This window comes from Dermacentor variabilis, chromosome 5 (assembly GCF_050947875.1).
Source record: "Dermacentor variabilis isolate Ectoservices chromosome 5, ASM5094787v1, whole genome shotgun sequence".
Classification (NCBI taxonomy): domain Eukaryota; kingdom Metazoa; phylum Arthropoda; class Arachnida; order Ixodida; family Ixodidae; genus Dermacentor; species Dermacentor variabilis.
The window spans coordinates 166,889,732-166,909,327 of NC_134572.1; the positions used below are offsets into that span (position 1 = coordinate 166,889,732).

Genomic DNA, 19,596 nt, shown 5'->3' on the forward strand with positions numbered 1-19,596 from the left:
ATATATTTTACACTAAGCTACCGGTGAACCTTACTGCCTACGCTGATGACCTTACGGTGATTATTACGGGTAGTAGAGAAAATGACTTATCCTCTAGAGGTAATGAGTTTTTGCAGTACATGTGTTAGTGGTCGCAGGAAAATTACCTAAATGTGAACACAAGCAAAACTAAAGCCATAGTATTTCGAGCGAAAACCAAAGTTGTAAAAGATATTATGCTTAGGTTTTGGAACAACTATATTGAAATCGTGCGTACTATCAAATGTCTGGGAGTAACCTTCTCGGAATCGCTTAATTGGGATGCCCAAATTAATAACATACGATCAAAAATGAACAAAATGAATGGGGTGCTATGTCGTCAACGGTATGTGCTATCAACAAAAATTAAACAATTAATATACAACGCTTTCTTAGTTCCAATACTTAACTACTGCCACAGTGTCTGGGGCACAAGCACGAAGCATAATTTATCCAAGATTATTGTTACTCAGAAACGTGTGATAAGATTAATTGCTAACATACCATGGTATGCGCACACAGAAAGCTATTATTCTGAGTTTAACATCATTCAAGTGCCTAATCTTTATGCCTTCAGATTAATTCTTATGTACAAGAATGCTATTAGAACAAACAACGCAGATATGTTGACACTATTCAACCTTCAAAGCCATGTGCCCATGTACAATGTACGCCGTTGCACCGCTTGGTCTACACCGTTTTGTCGGACTGTGTACCAATTTTAATCAAGCGCCTATAAACTTCCCTGTTACCTTAACACACTTGAACGTAATAACATCTCACTGGTAGAAATAACGAAAAATAAGTTAATTGGTGTTTTGCCGCTCCTGCACTAATGTATGGTGTTTCATTCTGTTTTTGTATGTCGCGCTATTGTTTCTTACATGACACAATGTTAACAAATGCACTAAGGCTGTTGTAAATTTTGTACGTATATTTTCTTACTGATCCCTACTGCATTTTTGCCCTTGTATGTACGTTCACAAATTTCGCAATGTATTCCAATGTTTCTAGTATTTCTCTGCGTTTGTCATGACTCAGCTGTTTCCTCGTCATACTGTCATCTGGGGCGTAATGGGGGTGTTTTTCAAGCCGCTGCATGCGGCTTTTACCCTTACGTCCGCTCTCATTCTGTATTCTGTGGAAAGAGAGAAATAATTATTATTATTATTATTATTATTATTATTATTATTATTATTATTATTATTATTATTATTATTATTATTATTATTATTATTATTATTATTATTATAATAAGTCCCAGTGCACCGCTCCACTACGGGCCGCATGGCAGCACGAGCAGTGTTGTACCGGCCTTCTGCAGTGTGTATGGGAGGGTGGCCTGTGACTGGGGTCAGGAGCCATGGTTCCAGGGGGTAGCCGCTGTCACCTGCAGGATCATAAAAAATGGTATGAACTGCACAAAGTTTATTAGGCGAAGCATGGGTCATCTAAGATGTACCTACTACAGAAAGGCTGCAATAAAGGAGTATACAGGCTGAGCACCTGACGCAACTGTGATCACCGATAACAATAGCTGGGACATAGTAGCATCCCTATTTGCAGCAGGGCAGTGCAGCTCTTTGTGCAGTCTTCATTCAGAAATGACTATCAGTGTAAAAAAGAATGTGACAACACGTGCCCTGTACACTCACATTAAAAATTAGTTTAAAGTACAGCGCAGGTGTGTTGTCACTTTGTTTCGTGCAGATACTATTAAAAAATTTCTACAGCTCGCCTATACTTAATAACCTACTATAGAATAAGGGGTTCGGGCTTCAATATCCTATTACGGCGCGAGCAGGCTTTGCTGCATGCTGCCAGAATTGCAACTGTACAAAATTTTCCCGCTGCTCACCGACGAGGTGTTCCCCGGCCTTGGCAATATGCCCCTCCTGGAACTGACGACGCAACCACGTAGTTCTCCAGACGTGGGCGTCGTTGTCTGACCCCGGTCGCAGAGCGTCGACGGCGAGGATCCGCATGCCTGCGTCGCAGATCTGACGAGAGCGCACACAGCATAAGCCACGCGTTGCTATGACGGGCGAATTAGAGAAAAATTGAGATACTTACGAGCATTGTGTTGAGGGCGTAATAGCCTTTGCGGCACATGAATGCCGCCTTCTGTTCGCCCTTCGGTGCGATGATGGCTATAAGGCTGCCGTCCACGCATCCGATGACGCCGGGAATGGAGCCGCGTCGAAGGAACCCTTCCTTCACGGCCGCCTTCTCCCCCGACGTCCTCGGGAAATGGACCCACTTGTTGCGGGCCCCGGCATGGACGACTGCCTCCGCCACGCGTCGCACACACTTGCTGACCGCAGGCTGCGTCACGCCGATCGTCTCCTCGCTCCCTACCGAGGCTTGAAAGCTGCCCGTTGCGAAGAATCGCAACGCGCACAACACTTGCCGCTCCACGCCTCCGAGTTCCTCCGCCACTTCGTCGCACAGCCACCGCACAGTTTCTTTCTTCAGGCGAAAGTGCCGCCGAAACAGATCGTCTGGCATGTCAAACGCATCCTCGGGCACCCTCATCCAGCGCCCGGGCTGACGAGCCGCCGCCGCCAACGCAGTCAGGAAGGCCGCCATTTTCTATTCCAAACGGAACGGGGCACTCGCCGGTTATTCCAGGAATTTGGCGGGTTTGTTCGGCATAATTTAGCATAATGAGTGCGTAAACGTCGCTTTGACGTGGCGGTTTTTGAGCATTCCTGACGTCGCTTGACAGGCACGAAAAATGGGCGCGGCCTCAAAAAATTCGACCAATGAGCGAGCGGTGTCGGCCATTTTGGAATAGAAACAGAACGGAAAAGCGTTACGTTATACGGACCCTGGTTGCATTCTCGCATTCTACTTTCGAAACAGCTAGCATGTTGAGACGCTGTCGTCGAGACGCTGCGCCTCTACTCGAAGACGCTGATGCTGTGCTTTAGAACACTACGAGCCTCTGCGAATGAATTATAAGGTTCATAAACACCATTCTCCGCGCCGACTTGCTCTGGAAGACATTGTCTTTCATTGGCATCAACTAAAGTTAGAAATGCCTTCCAACTTTTTCAAATATTCTACCTGGTCAGACGAGTTTTCGTCAAACCCTTTACTATGCGATGGAAGTTATAGTACTATGTACTAAAACACCAAGATCAAAAAGAAACATTCGTCGTTTACAAGAAGAGGACAGGCGACAAGCATACAAGTCGAGAACAGCTAAACACTTAAGTCATATTTCTTTTACAGTATGATACAAGACAAGCTTCTGGGTAAAAAATAAATAGTGAACAAGTTTCCTCTAGAAAGAAATTTCAACTCTTTCAAAATAAAAAAAGGACGTAAAACAAGCCCGTTGGGAGGAAAACAAGTCACACACGTAATTAAAGATCTTCGGAGAGTTAATTTCTGTCGCATAAATATGCGAAACTTACCATGCTTTACTTTTGACATCGTCGTTATCGTTATGTTTTATACTTTCAAGAATATCAGAAAATTGCTGTGTCAGGAATGCAATTTCACTCATAATGCAGCACACGTATTCAAAGCACAGATCATTTGAAATAATTTGAATTTGGAGTTTGGAACAATTGGAATGGTGTCAAAAATAAATTATGGGGTTTCACGTGCTAAAACAACACCCTCTAGAGAACTTAAGGCTTTCTGGCTGACCCTCTCCCCTTGAGCTACGTCATGCAAAAGAGGCCTACATAGAAGTTCCGTGCAGCGTGCTACGAAGCTACGACCAGCACAGCTGTGTTGAAAATGAAGCGTGGAAGATATACAATGGTTAAACCCGGCTATTCGGAGAAGACCGATGGGACGACGGCGGCGACAACAATTCGATTAGGTCCAGAAGCCCTGCCGCTCCTTGAATAGCTTTGGGATTAAAAAATGTCCCAGCATGCTCGGCCATGCTGTTGCATGCTTCCGAACGCACATTTTTTCTAGACGTGACCAGTGCATGTAGTCTTAAAACTTGTGCTGTGCTTGCGATTGCGTGTACCGCGAGTCTTCATTGCCCCGGAATGTGGAGTGTCATGCCAACTTATGCCTAATAAGTGATGCGTGCCCGATTGCCGGAGCAAATCATGTACAAATCGGGGCAGAAAAAAAATTACCGACGATTACGTTACTTCCTAATGCGAAATTTGAGCGCAGCAAATAAGCTGTTTCACCTTTTGGATAGATTGAGGCAAAGAAATCGAGCAACACATGTATGCGCTATCACAGAATTTTTTTTTATTTTTCACACGTATTCCTTTAACAAAGACTCCACTAACAGTTCTTGACAGTCATGAAGGAAGCTTTGTGGTCGGAGAAATAGACTGATATATGTTCGACTTGGTACACCAATGCTTGATTCTCAAAGACGAGATCTATACAAGTGCCTCGCGAGGTTGTCACAGCCGTGGGGGAAGCAGAGGCTAAGCGCCGCCGCCGAGAAGACCCTGCCGTTCGCGCCGCCGAAGCGGAGGCTCATTGCCGCCGTCGAGAGCAACCAGCAGTAAGCGAGGCTGAAGCAGAAGCTCATCGCCGCCGCCGAGAAGACCCTGCAGTTCGCGCCGCCGAAGCGGAGGCTCATCGCCGCCGTCGAGAGCAACCAGCAGTAAGCGGAAGCGGAGGGGGGCGGCGTGTACACCCAGCGGCAAACGATGGGGGCAGAAGCGCGCGCAGCAAGCGGACAACACGATAAAGGGAGGAGGGAAGAGATAGCAGCGACTGACTGATGCCTTTGACTGATACTCTTTCTGCATGGCGGCGACGGTGTTCTATGCAGTCACGTTATCTTGACTCTCTAGCGGCGTCAGCGGCATCCAGCGGTATCAGTCGGTCGCTGCTAGCGCTGGGGGGATGAAAGGGGGGCGGAGCTGGTTACGAGGCCGACGACGACGCCGACGACGACGCGAAACCCAGGAACGGACGCCAAAGAGCTGCGCTCTAAAATCAGTTTCCGCAAGATGAAGAAGACCAGATTGCCTGGATTAGGGCGCTTACACGTGCAGACTTCATTGTATTACCGCTCTCCAGGGTAAGATGTTCAGAACTTCTTTCAATAATTACTTTTGAAAGATATGGAAAGGTTAATTGCTCAATTACAGAAAGTGCCTTTACAGAAAGTGATGATTCCTCATAGTTCGATGCCTGCGAGGATGTACACAAATGTGAATTTGTGTTAAGGCTCCTTTTGTGGTGTAGCACGAATATTTTATTGAAGAACTACTGCTTCAAGATGACTGACAAGATATTGGATGCTAAGGCAAAGAAGAGAAAAGCTGAAACTCTGCGCAATAAGGCAGCTGTTTCCTTGTAAATAGCTGCACGAATGTTTTATATACCATTTCTAAACTTATTTGAGTTGTAAGTTAGCGTACTGCGGTAATTAGTGCGTCGAAAGCGATATTATTCGTTCAAGCATAATCTAGATTGGAATAAGTACCTGTGCCCCAATAAAATTGTTCATACGCGATTGTGAAGCTAATCGAAGCGTTACATTCATCATTGCCCCGCCATACAAACCATAAGTACAAGAATACAGAAGGAAATGTTTTTATGGATTCAATTTATTTGAAGTAATAGGTATGAAGTGGTGGGGTATAATAATAATAATAATTCACAAATAACGTACATTACAAAGACGACAAAGCGCGACGCTATAAAAGACTGCTGGCATCAATGCCTGCAGAAGCTTTACAAAGCTGTTTTGTATCTGTCTCTCTAAATAAATGCTTTGTAAGGGTTCTGCTGCTCATTCCGCAGTTTCGACCGAAGAAAATGTGCGGAGTAGTCAATGGAAGCATACTGCTGCTAGGTGAACCAAGCCGCGATCCCTTCATTTAACCCGGATCCCCAAGCGCGCCGCCGGCCTCTTTTCCGTGACGTCACTCGCCAAGCACTCATGCCTTCTTGTCTAGGAGGTGTTGGCTAAAATCACTTTCTGATTATGAGGCACGCCGTAGTAGAGGTCTCCGGAAATTTCGACCAACTGGGGTTCTTTAGCGTGCACCAGAATCTAAGTACATGGGTGTTTTCGCATTTCGCCTCCATCGAAATGCGGCCGCCGTGGCCGGGATTCGATCCCGCCACCTCGTGCTCAGCAGCCCAACACCATAGCCACTGAGCAACCGTAGCGGGTTTGGAATGGTGTCGCCTGACATTACAAGGGACAGACTCAGAGCCGAATTATCTGAGCGGCAATAACAAACCCAGGTAGAGTTTTTCATTTGCGCTTTATTCTTCAACGAATAGGCAAATGAAAGAAAATTTCATGTATGACAATCGCGATTTCGAAATCAGCTGCGTTTAGGAACAAGTGCGTACCGCTCTCATACAGAAATCTGTAAACAATACTATACAAAAGAATCAGGCATTTTTAAGTCATTTTATTCAGTCAAGATATGAAGGTAATTGAGCTTCTTTCTTTTAAAAAATAGCCGCACAATTTGACACAAGTTACTCTACATGGGCTCACGCTGGCATTTGCCGACGTTCATATATTGAAAACCTCAATAAATAAGACAAAAGAAAGACAAGGGAAGATGAAGCAGCGGAAAATATTACATGTATCGTCAGCGGTGAGAATAAAGTAAAACAAATGGCGTGCTTCTTTCGAAGGGCACATGTTCGGCGACAAATGGGCCGAGGTCAATGAACTTCCTTCTCAGGCGCATCCGACATCTTTCAGCGAGTTCGGCTTCGATCTCGATTCTCACTCTTGGGACGCTTGCGCTTGCCAACGCGTGCTATCCTGAGGGGAGATTGCAGTTTCCACTTGTTGCCCACCATCTCTTGCACAGTGTTGGCCGGCAGTAGCCGCGTCGTCTCTGGCAGCATCATCGCCATCACTCCGAACAGCAGCAGTAGCGCCGCAGCAAGAGCGTATGCGACGCCTTTCAGCTTGGCCGACCTGATCTCGTTGACGAACGGGGCCACGAACGCCCCCATGCGGCAGAAGGTGTAACACAGCCCGACGCCGGCGCCGCGCATCACGGTAGGGTACAGCTCGGCCGAGATGACGAACATTGTGATGGCGCATAAGTCAAACACCAGCAGCCAGGAGACGGTCAAGGCGGCGAGCAGCTCGTCAGAAGCGCCGATTGTGTAGGCCCCGGACAGCGAAAAGGCAAGCATGGACATGACGACCATGCTGAGCGCCAGGGATCTGCGCCTTCCGGCGTACGTGATGACGGGCACTTCAACCATCACTCCTGGCAACTTGAGCACGAGCAGCGCCATGCGCGCCACGAGGTTGGTTCGCATCACCTCGCCCGTTCCCAGGTTGAAGTATAATGCGAACGATATGAACGAGCAGCCGAAAAGGATAGCCGACCGATAGCGCAGGGACTCGTTCCTCACCAGGTCCGTGACGTGAACGCCTGCAGTGGAGAGACGGGAAAAAATTGTTCTCACAGCTTGCACTTGCCATTAGCAAACAGTTGAAGCTGTCGTCACAAAGACATCTTATGAGCACTAGTTTCTAGCTGAGCGGTGGCCATGCTTTTATTTACTTCAGCCACGCTAACGTTTATTACTTCGAATGAGATATTTTTCTATCAAGACAAAATTTCCTTGATGTATGTTTGTAGCGAAATATATATGATAGACCAGCCTGTGAGGGATGACGCTGCACTGTGTTTAAGTATTGCACCTGTCTCAGCGCAACAGAAATGTTGATCATGAGAATGGCAGACGTCTTCCTTAGCTCCCAAGTAGTAAGGGGTTTAGTCTGTACATCTCTGCAAACGCTCTCTTTCGTCAGGAGCTTTAATTTAGCGTGGTTAAAGGTTACTCTGATTTTAAGCAGAAAAGCACACCTTTAAGACATTCTCATTACAAAGTATCAGCACAAACCATGTTCCTGAGTGAAGATTTCTGGTCCTCCCGGTTCAGGCTGTTCTTGCTGCCTCTTGAGTTCCATCCTCAGCCCAGACAGACGCGTCTTGAACACCTCTGGCTCAATCTTGTTCACTCGTGCCGCCCAGCCCAGCACGCTCTCCGCGCGCCGCATGTTAGAGACGGCCAGCAGCCAGCAGGGGGACTCTTCCATCCAGTAGACCGCCGCTATCAGGATGCTGGTGGGCGCCATGTAAGCCATCTGGGCGAGCTGCCAACTTGGGGCCAGTTGGTTGACAAGCTCGCCGTAGACTACTGCTGTGAGTGAGCCGCCAGCTACGGCAAGGGTGCTGAAAAGGGCTCGATGTGGTGTGTCAGTGACCTCAAAGAGGATCACAACGGATGTGACAACGACGCTGGAGGCTGCTGCAGATATGATGGTGCGCAGTGTGGCGAACATTGCGAGAGTCCTGGAGAAAGTAAGCGTAACGCCGGCTAATGCAAGTAGAAAAATCGAGATGCAGAGCACGGGACGGCGTCCGACGGTGTCGGCACTGATTCCCGATATCGCAGCTCCCAGTACACCTCCCGACATGTATAACGCCATCAGCAAGGCCATTATCCAGTGGCGCTCGCAGACTAGGTCCCACTGGTTGACGATGGAATATACGCCAACGTCCGCCTCTGCTGCCTTGTCGTAGTCCCAGCCTGCGTCGCAGGAAATGACTGTGCGGTTTTCAGCGCCTTGTTCTTCCGGCATGGAAAATGGTGGTTCGTACCGCAGACATTCACTGCGTGTCTTGCCATCAGCCTCAAACGGAATGCTGCTGTTCTTCCACGTCGCCTCTGGAATGCCGGAGTACTCAGGAGGAAGCCTGCACCAGTGATCGATTGGACGCGCCAGGCCGGCGGTGGCCATGCTATGCGAGATGGTTGTGAAGTAAGCGAGCGTGGTGCAAAGGAGTACGAGCCACTGGAAGCGGCCATGGCCGAAAATGAGGATATGGTCCAGTGGAGAAGTCATTACCGTGGAAGTTGTGGCCGTGGTGGCGCCGGGCTCTTGGGGGCCGTCTGGGGACAATGGCGACGTTGGCAGGATTGTTGGCTGGGTGTCGGGCTGAGCGCCGCGCTCGGCATCGGGCTGGGCGTCGGGCTGGGCGTCGGGCTGGGCGTCGGGCTGGGCGTCGCGCAGGGCGTCAGGCTGAGCGTCGGGCCCCGTGTCCAGCTGTGCGACTGGCTGGGCTACGGACAGGGTGACAGGCTGAGCATTGGCCTGGGCGACGGCCTTCTTGGTAGAACGGCGGCTTCGCTTTGATGTCTTGGTCGCTCCTTCCTGGTTCGCCATGATAGGATTCAAAATCTGAGTCTTAGAATTGGTGGACGCTTGCAGACTACAGCGACGTGATATATTGTACTCGGACGACCTCGTGACCCCATGACGAGACCTCGAGCATGCTTCTTCTTCTTCATCTTCATCTTTTAAGGTGTAGTGTACACTCACAATGAGGGAATATCAGAAAAGGTACGTAAGATATTAGTCTCACCTCAAATAAAATGAAAACTAGAACGTGAACGTGAAGTACACAGGACATACGTAGCAGACAGTCTCAATCGAATGAAATGAAACACAACACCGACAATATAAGTGCAAGAACCGACGGACGAACTAATGATGAAGACGTTGTTGTTGAAGGTGGTGATGAGGATGACCACGATAGCTGTGGCAGTTGCCAATTGTGATGAGTTGCCAAGTAGTAGTCAGCTGTAGGAAATAAGATCTATGCGGCTGAGATTCACGCTATGTTGGCGGTACATTAAAGATAGAAAGGAAAGCTGAAAAGTTGGAAGGGTGATTTAACCTCCATTTGAAGTCTAAGGAAGACAAAGTCTTCCGGATTGAGTTGGAGATGAGAATGGGGTGAAATCGCTACAGATGGCGCTCTATCACGTCAGCCCTCACGTGAAGGGCGTAGGAGGAGCGCCGGACTGCTTAAAAATTTTAACTGCACTATCTTTGGGATGGGCCCCATTCTTAGAGTGCACTCCATCTTCAGGATCGACTCACATATTCGAGATCGACCCACTGGGCTACCCGCCATGGTAGGCAACTGGCAGTGGCATTGCGCCACGCTATGCTCACAGCTGATGTGACATTTTACGTCGCCAAAATGGGAGAAGAATGAGAACGGAGGCGTGAAAAAAATGTCCGGTGATTACGATACTCCCACAGACTGATCCCTCAGGACCTAAATAAAGTTCTTCATACCATACCATATCATACGATACTCCCATGCGATAAATTTGAGCGCAGCTGTATACATCTTTTGATTTCGCGACATATTGACGCAAGATATTTGAGACCGAAATCGCCGCACTCGCTGGCAGTGGGCTAGTGGCGCCGGCGCCTTCGCAGAGGGAGCGACAGTATGGGAACCCTGGCATGATGAGCGGCATCGGGGCCAGCTGTTCAAGAAAACGACGATGAAGGCGCGATCAGTAGCACGCGCGCATTTGCGCGGTTACGCCGAGGGACGGCGACGCTCAGCCCGGGAATGGGCGCCTATAGTCCCCAACCACTGACGTGCATCGGCACGCTTCGGCAGGCGCCAATACGCCAAATGCGTCAGAAGCATCGGTCGCGAACAGGGTGACGCATGGCAACGCGCAGAGATTTTGCCGACTACCGGTTCTAGAAGATTGGCGACGCGTCGCTGGTGTGCACCAATCAGAGGCTGCGATGCTTCGCCGGCGTCCACCAATCAGTGGGTGTGAGGCCTCCAGCTGCTATGCCTGTGATGGCCGCCGATGCGAATGCGCCGACACCAACGATCGTCCGAGTTCGTTGAACGCACCACGCGCGCGACCAGTGTTCCTGAAAGGCAGTTTTGTGATACTAGGCCGACAACGACATGACTGATGACCATGGGTTGTGGCAGTGGGACGTGGATACGAGCCGAGTTCGAATGACGCCAACACTGATGACGCCAATGGGTTCCGCCGGTCTCAATTCGATCGTCTGCTAAAACATCCAACCAACTAACGATTGCCACAACGCCTGTGCTTGTATGTATATTTTGTTGTGCTCGAAACGAATGAATGCTTCGGAACTGCGAAGTCTGGTTAATCAGCCCTCGCCTACCGCCGATGTTGTTTACATTACGCGTAGGCCTAGCGTGTCCATCAAGTTTGTAACTGGTGAGTGAACGAGCCCAGCTGAGAAACTCTGTCGAAGGAAATAAACTTTCAGTTCCGTTTGGTGCTGCAGCGATTTGAATATGGCACTCCTGATTTCGTGCGGTGTGTGATATGGCGAATGAACCGTGTGGAACTTCGGGTGGTGAACCGCGGCGTGTTTCATGTGGTCTCAGGTGACTCAAGTTAAACAGGCGAGCTCTGCGGTGTTTCCAGCGGCAAAGATAAATTTCGAAAGCGAAAGACGCTAGTAGCCGAACAATTTGAAGTACATCATCAGCCATGCCGTCCGCTTCAGCAGAAAGTGCGCTCTTCTATTCGGCATGTGAATACAATTCTGTGCAAGTTCACAGTACTACTTCACTCACTTATTTCATGTGCAGGCGTCTGATGGACTAGTTGGAGATAAACCGCTCGTGCAGCACTGAAGAACGCTAACGCACTGAACGAAACATGACGCACAGTGCTGTCATGTTTGAATCTGTGTGTCGTTGTGCTTGAGCACTGTAAAAAATGATCTGTTTGCAATACGTTCACTGCGTGCAATGTATAGGAGGACCTGCATTATACAAGACCTATGCATGTAGCCGCGCATACCAGGATCGCTTCGATGCCTGCTTGAGAAGCAGCACGTACTACCTCAATGAAACTGTCATAGGATTTGAGCTACTTTTCTGTTTATGGAAAGAGCAGGTGGTGTGATTGCATTGCGGGAAAGGGCAATATGGGTCATCAGTGCTTTGTGCAGTCGGTATGCTTAAACTGCCCAAATCTCTTAAGCTTCCTCTAAAATGCTTCTCGATGCGGTACTATAAACTGCAGTCAGGAAAGAGATTGACTCAAAACCAAGTTCCTAATGCATCTTCTCAGAATGTCTTTAATTAACAAGTTAACACTTCCACTGCAGCGTTATACAATGCGGCATATGCGCTTGAAGTACATACTTTCTGGCAAGGTGAACAACTGTGTCCGCAATGAAAACTTTGTATAGCACTGAAATAAGTACTGCCATTGGTATCAGCCACAACAAAACTGCTGCGTGCCCAACCTACTTCCTCGGAGGCACCCCTATTAAGACCGTTAAGGCCCTTCCCATCCCATTCAGATCTCCTCTCACTTTTCTGCACATGTCACAAGCACTGTATTCTGGGTTTGTGTCCCATGTCTCCCTTCCCTGTGCACCTGAGGTTTTCAGAGCACTCTACACTCCTGCATTCTGCCACTGCTTGAGTACTGCTCATAAGTATAGTTCCCTTACCAAACTCACCTCGATGACAAACTTGTGCTTTTGCAGCGCCAGGCAACACTCACTCTCTACTCCCGTCTTTTTGGACATCACAAGCTCGTGCAAGCCTACGAGGATCACCTGAAAGCCCTCAAGTTGCACACCCTGGAATACCAGACCCACACTGCACTAGTCCGTCTATTCTGTAGGTTGCTTGACGGCTCTCTGGACAGCACTCATCTTTCTTCTTCAGTTCGTCTGAATATATGGCACAGCCTAAGCCTTCATCACGCCTGTATGGCCCGACACCGCAACTGCATCCTTATATCTGGCCTACAGAGCTTTCTTTTCATCCCCTTGGCCATTCGGGATGCCCTTTTTTGAGACCGGAGTGAAGCGGCGCGCCTGCGCGTTGTGCACCCGTCGACTGCCCGGTTCTTGCCCTAAGTGCGTGCATGTATGTGTGGCGGGGGGGGGGGGGTATGAAGTACCTCAAACCTTCCCTCTCTTGCGGTTTTGGTGATATTCCTCCCGCACTGCTTAATTAACACGTTTGGAAGCATACATGTCCCTGTTCTCACAAGCATCTTCAATAGTTACCTTCAGTATAGTGCGTTTTCTAGCCCTTTAAAGGTAGCATGGACATTGCCCGTGCCCAAATCGGGTGCTAACATGGTATTTACTGACTACCGGCTTACATTCTCTGCAGTGCGTCAAAAGTGTTTGAATCGGTATTGCATTCCCTGCTTTCTGCTAGTGCTAAAACATTATAATAGATGAACAGCATGGCTTTGTATGCCGATGACTTAAAGCTATTTAAGACAGTCAACAGTGTTCACGACTGCATTGACCTCTAAAATGATATTTTATCGCTCTCAAACTGGTGCAGAAGCAATAAGGTACTCTTAAATGCTTCCAAAAAGATGGTATTAACAGACACGCGGAAATCACACTATGCGCAATTTTATACACCCTTCGGGATGCTCCCCTGCCCAGGGTCGATGAAATGTCATGGTGTGCACTTCGACAAAACGCTAAGCTTCTATACACACGTTAAATGTGCACTAAATGCCCTTCATGCTCTTGGAATTGTATGCCACATATTGCATGATTTCCACTCACCTGTTCTGTTTCTCAAATTGTGTTCTGCTGTGTGCCTTCCACTACTGGAGTATGCCTCTGTAGATTGGGGTGCAACGTGAAAATCTAATTCCGACCTGATTGAGCGCGTCCCGAATAAATTGATATCTATCTTCAATTGCCACTTTTGCCATTCTGGCGACCACAGTCCAGCCCTCTCAAACTTGCTTCAACAAACACCTCTAGACTCAAGACTTAATTAATCGGACCTTTTGTTCCTTTGTAAGGTGGTCTATGGCAATATACATTCTGCATAGCTTCTTGATCATAAAATACTGTCCTATATAAAACTCGACTCCAAAAAAGAAACGTAATAAGAATTGTGCCTGTATTGGCATATTTAAGAGTTCATTTCCACTGTTTTGTATATATGTAGATAATCCGGTATGATTAACTCCCTTTTAAGCTTCCTCGTTTGCTTTTTCACTCTTTGTTTCTCTATCTCGCATTGTTTTGTCTACCACATTCGTGTTCTCTGTACATTTTGGGTCACATATTGCTTTTTAAGTGCACCAGTACGAAGGCTCTAGCTGTTTCTGGGCCCGATAATAAATATATCATTGACTGATTGAATATCATTGTAGATTAAAATCGTATTTTCAGGTATATACTAGTATATTATTTCGGTTCAGTAGCGTTTGTGTAATATTGTTATAGTGTGACAATTGGAGAAGGGAAGCATGAATTAAGAAAGTACAATAAAATGCTATGTGCCTAATCATATGCACGGTGCTAATAATTTCTTCTGAGGTTTAATAGCGGCTGGCTGCCTTATCCAGTGTTGTGTGATAAAATATGCCACAGCAATTGTTGTGTGCTTCACAGAACAATTTGAATGTCCTTCTCAGTCGAAACATTACAGTAGGCTGAAAAGAAACTGCTATTTCTTTCTTGGTTACTTGAAGTGTATAAAATGTGAAAATAACCTGTTTCTATATACATTTCTATATACATATTATGCAAATGAGTTGGCCTGATACATTTGAATAAGCGCTTCAATAGTACAACTTGGCAAAGGACGACTAATGACACCTAAAGAAACCTCCGATTCTCTAGTTTGTAGTACTTACCGGTATGTCATTTCATTAATGTTGAGAAAAACAGACTTCACATGTTGAAACCAGTTACAATAGAACATGGTCTTTACTGATTGAAAGCTTTTCTATCAATACATACAATCCCGCTCAATGTGAAGGCCTGGATGCGATGTTTATGCTTCAAAACAACATACATAAATGAACATAAAACATAAATGAGGTTGCTCCATGGCAAGATTAGACAGAAAGAAGAATCAGGGAATAGACAAGCTAGGAATTACGGAAATTTTAGCTGCTCTAGATATTTTTTGTGAGTGCTACAGGTGTTTCAACTCTTTTTGATTACTTTCACAGAGCCTACTTTTTCACGTTTTTTAGAGCGCAGCTCTTTGGCGTCCGTTCCTGGGTTTCGCGTCGTCGTCGGCGTTGTCGTCGGCCTCGTAACCAGCTCCGCCCCCCTTTCATCCCCCCAGCGCTAGCAGCGACCGACTGATACCGCTGGATGCCGCTGACGCCGCTAGAGAGTCAAGATAACGTGACTGCATAGAACACCGTCGCCGCCATGCAGAAAGAGGAGGAAAGGGTCCCCCCCCCCCTGTTCTTGTGTGGCGGATAGGGTGCTCTTCAGTTGCCGACGCGCCGGTTATTTCACGTAGGCCCCGGCACGTCGACGAATGCGTGACCACCTTCCCACGGCTAGACCTGGTTCTTAGCGCTGCGGAAGCGAGGGTATCATATTGTTTGTGTCGGCATCGGCGGCGTTGTCCCTGAAACCAACTCCGCAGCTGGGGTTGACTCACTATCGGCGTCAGCGGCATCAGTCAGTCGCTGCTATCTCTTCCCTCCTCCCTTTATCAACCCCTTTATCAACCCCTGTGCGGTGGCAATCAGAGAGCCAGATCGGTGGCGGCGGATTTGTATATGTGCACCGCCCGAGCCGAAATTGCCGCTGCCGTTCGCCCTGTGCGGTGGCAATCAGAGAGCCAGATCGGTGGCGGTGGATCTGTATATGTGCACCGCCCGAGCCGAAATTGCCGCTGCCGTTCGCCACTGCGAAATTATCTGCCAGTTCTTTCTGAGCCATGAGCGAGACGACCGATGGAAGTCCTCCGTCTGCTGCTGCTGCTGCTGCTGCTGCTGCTAAACGAGCTGCCAGAGCAGAGGCCCAGCGCCGTCGCCGTCAGAATCCCCAGGTGCGTGCCGCCGAAGCAGAAGCTTACCTAGTGGAGTCTTTGTTAAAGGAATACGTGTGAAAAAAAAAAAAATTCTGTGATAGCGCATACATGTGTTGCTCGATTTCTTTGCCTCAATCTATCGAAAAGGTGAAACAGCTTATTTGCTGCGCTCAAATTTCGCATTAGGAAGTAACGTAATCGTCGGTAATTTTTTTTTCATACACCAACAAGCATAATTATATTAACATGCATACTTTATCTGTATCCGGTGACCGTAGTATATCGCCGGCTAACAAAAACTAAACGTTATCACTCGACGCAGGAAGCGCCTGTATGTACCGGAAGTTTCGCTAATGTTATTGATACTTCTATCCGTTGTCTGCTTGTCGATGAACCTTGTATAATCTGACTGCGTACGCGACACGAATTGTGTAGTACTTTCTGGAAGGCGCGCGGGCGCCAGCGAATACGCTGGAACTTTCGACAACTGATGTCTAAAAAGCGACGCGCACGTTAAAGAGTCCCAGATGCCCAGGTGGTCGAAATTTTCGGAGTCCTCCATTAGGGCGTGCCTCATAATCATATCGTGGTTTTCGCACGTAGAACCCCATAATTTAGTTTGAAGCTGACGCACTTGACCCGCAGGACAGATTTTCGACGATCGCTGACTTTGCTCGCCGCTATCTTTGCGATTGAGTGTTACTTGTTTTGCGGAGCGCAAGTTTGCCCAATAAAGAGCTAAATTTGCAACTCCCAGTTTTGACTCTTTGTCATTCTTCACAGTCAATACCGTGTGATGATATTTCTAATGCAATTTTTTCATTTATACTTTGCACGCCTAATTCTTGCATAGTTGGCTGTGCTCACCCCGGACGATCTCACCGTCAGCTCATTTCTTCACATAAAGTTTATTCCTCCTCCTGGCTGTGCAATGACCTACCAAAAAATGAAATTATACGACAGCTTTTGATATGACATGGCATTGTCGCGCAGGTGTCCGCAAATCGTTCTGGTAGACAGACGACAACGCGAGCGCAAGTACTGATGTCAATATTTTGTGCAATATTGTTACTTCAAAGGTAAAAAGAAACAGTTGTGGCAGGCGTACATGCGTTATTCAAACTTGATTTTATTTTGCGTCTAAAAGAGCACACAGATCACTAAGTTATTGTTTCAAGCTCAGTTTAGAGCAGGCTGTTGTATGCCGGGCTTGGACGGTAGAAAACAAAGTGGTCAAGCAACAGTGCGCCGCAGCCAAGGAGCGAGCGTCGGCGCTCGTCAGAGCTTGTGTCTGAAAAGGTGAATTGACGTTGCTTGACATTCCCACGTTATGTGGGCCAACGTGGGTTTTGCGCCGCACCACGGGCAGGTGTCGGTGTAATATGTCGGGTGCTTCTTGTGTAAGAGGTTTAGGTGTGGGTATGAATAAGTTTGTATGCGACGCCAGTCTTGGGCTTGTCTTCTATTTAGTTTGCAGTGCGGAGGGACGTCGGTCCGGCTCTCCCTCCTCTGATTCTCTAATATGTCGCGCACTGCGGAGAGTGGTTCCTCTAGGGTTTTGGCCGCTGCTCGGTCGTTGCTTCCTCGAGCTATGCGGTCTGCCCTTTCGTTCCCGTCGAGTCCGTTGTGCGCGGGGCACCATGTAATGCCATGGTCCAGGTCCAGTCGTGAGCCGAGTATTCTTTGGGCGCTGCGCGGTAGCGTTCCCCGCATGAAGAGTCGACAAGCTGGCTGCGACTCTGTAAGCACATGAGCCGACTGACCCTTAAAGTTGGCGTCTCGTATCGGCGAAAATGGTGGTTTGCATCCACAAAGACGCGCTTCCGCGCGCGACAGCACGCGTTCGGTGGGCTCACTCATAGACGCATTGGAAGACGCCACTTCGTACTTGGTTATTTTTTTTTAATGCGAGGATAAATGCCTCAGGGCATACAAGGGTATGGGATGGGGTTGAATAAGGATGATTAAATGAATGAAAATAGATTTGCTTACCTAATGAAGTCCAAGAGGGATCGATAATGTGGTCCCTGCGTCCAAGCAGTGTAATTACTCGGTTATTGAAAGTGCTTTCGGGTAACGACATTTTTGACGGATAATAATATACAACTCGTGGAGATCCTGTGTCGACTACCACCGCCTGAATGCCGTCATAAAGAAAGATCCGTATCCCTTACCGCGGATTGACGATGCTGTTGACTGCCTTCACTCCGCATCGCACTTTTCGTCAATTCCCATCCGGTCCGGGCACTGGCAGATACCGATGCACCCGTCTGACAGAGAAAAGACCGCTTTTGTTACGCCTCACGGACTCTATGAGTTTAACGTCATGCCGTTTGGCCTATGTAATGCCCCAGCAACCTTCGAGAAATTTATGGACTCCATCCCCCGTGGTCTCAAGTGGGAGTTGTTATTTAGATGAGAGAGAGAGAGAGAAATAACGTTTATTTGCACCCGCAAAAAGAGCCCCGAGGAGGCAAGAGTCTTCCTGTCTCTTCGGTTTACTCCTCCCCTTTCAGCTGGCTGATGCTCCTTGGAGCTCAGCGGTGTCCAGGGCCATGCGGATGACTTCTCTTTGGTCATCTTCCTTCGAGCTGGTCATTAAAGTCTCCCAGGATTGTCTATCCCTATCTGGTTTATTGTATCTAGGACATGTCCATAGTATGTGGATCATGTCCGCCTTTGCCCCGCAGTGTTTGCAACTCATGTCCTCAATGCTATCGTGCCATCTCTTCAGAATGTAGGGGTTGCAGATCACCCCCGCTTGGAGTTGCCTTTATGTTATCTCTTCTTGCTTACTTAGTTTCTTATGCGCCTCTGGCAGTGTTTTCCTTCCCATTCTATAATAATCGAGAATTTCGCTGTAAGTGTTTATACCTTCCTCTTCTTGTAGGGGCTCCCTGGCTGTAGAGGCTGCATTGGTGGACCGGTAAATAAGCTCTCGGGCCAATGCATGCGCTTTCTCATTGCCGCGCAAGCCTTCGTGGGCAGGAGTCCATATAAGGTTCACTAATTCTTCTGGAATTGGTCCTTTCTCCAATATGTTGAGCGCCTCTTTGGAGATTCTCCCTGCGGTATAATTCCTGATAGCTGTTTTGGAATCTGACACTATGATTTTCACCCCTTTTTGAGTCAAAGCTAGGGCTATGGCCACCTCCTCTGCAACCTCCACACTGTTTTGCGGGGTACTGCAGCTCTTTGAGTTCTCACCGTTAGCCTGTGTCGTCACTGAGACAAAACCTGGTCTGCTTTCATATTCTGCTGCATCCGTGTAGAACACCCCTTGCTGTTTATCTAGTGATTTTTGTAACGCTTTAACCCTGTCTGTCCTCCTGTCCTGGTGGTGACTGGGATGACTATTATTTTCGGCCGAAATTTCCAAGAGAGAACGCTTTTTTTCTAGCTCAACTGTTTCCGCATGCAGCACGCTGCCAGGAGCCTGCTGGTATAAAGTTTCAACGTGGTGTTGCGTTTCGCCTGCGACACGCGGTTCTGCCGGCGCGACTGCGGCGGGGCGGCAGACATTTTGGCCCGTTCGTCGTCGCCGCAACGCTCCCCGCCAGGCGTTTCCAGGCGTTTCCAGGCATGTTCCGATGCCACGTGTCTTCATGTGCGTGTGTGAGTGTATGTGCCATTGTGCCCGGACCAGGCGATGCGACAGCAGGGGTCACCCTCTCCTTCCAGTCATTGTGCCCGAACCAGGCGGTGCGACAGCAAGGGTCACCCTCTCCTTCCAGTCATTGTACCCGAACCAGGCGGTGCGACAGCAGGGGTCACCCTCTCATTCCAGTCATTGTGCCCGACCGGCAGCGCTACGACAGTGTGCGTCACCATTAGCCCATTGTACATTCACGTGCTCGTCTATTGAGGGGTTCCTTCTTGCCCTCAACTGCGAGAGTATAAAAACAGCTGCCCCCGGACGCCAAAAGGAGGGCTCCGATTTCTTCTGTTGAGTAAAGTGCTCTCCCGTCTCTCTACTTCGGTCAACCTG

The 19,596-nt window shown here is 48.2% G+C and overlaps 1 protein-coding gene across 1 annotated transcript; it reads right to left on the reverse strand.

The window, feature by feature from the left end:
* Positions 1 to 6,463: 6,463 nt before the first annotated feature.
* Positions 6,464 to 9,184, reverse strand: LOC142583694 (solute carrier family 22 member 12-like). Its single transcript, XM_075694181.1, has 2 exons — positions 7,858 to 9,184; positions 6,464 to 7,382 (listed from the first exon to the last, which is right to left on the reverse strand). The coding sequence occupies exons 1-2, from the start codon at positions 9,182 to 9,184 to the stop codon at positions 6,688 to 6,690; spliced, it is 2,022 nt and encodes a 673-aa protein (XP_075550296.1). The 3' UTR covers positions 6,464 to 6,687.
* Positions 9,185 to 19,596: the final 10,412 nt, after the last annotated feature.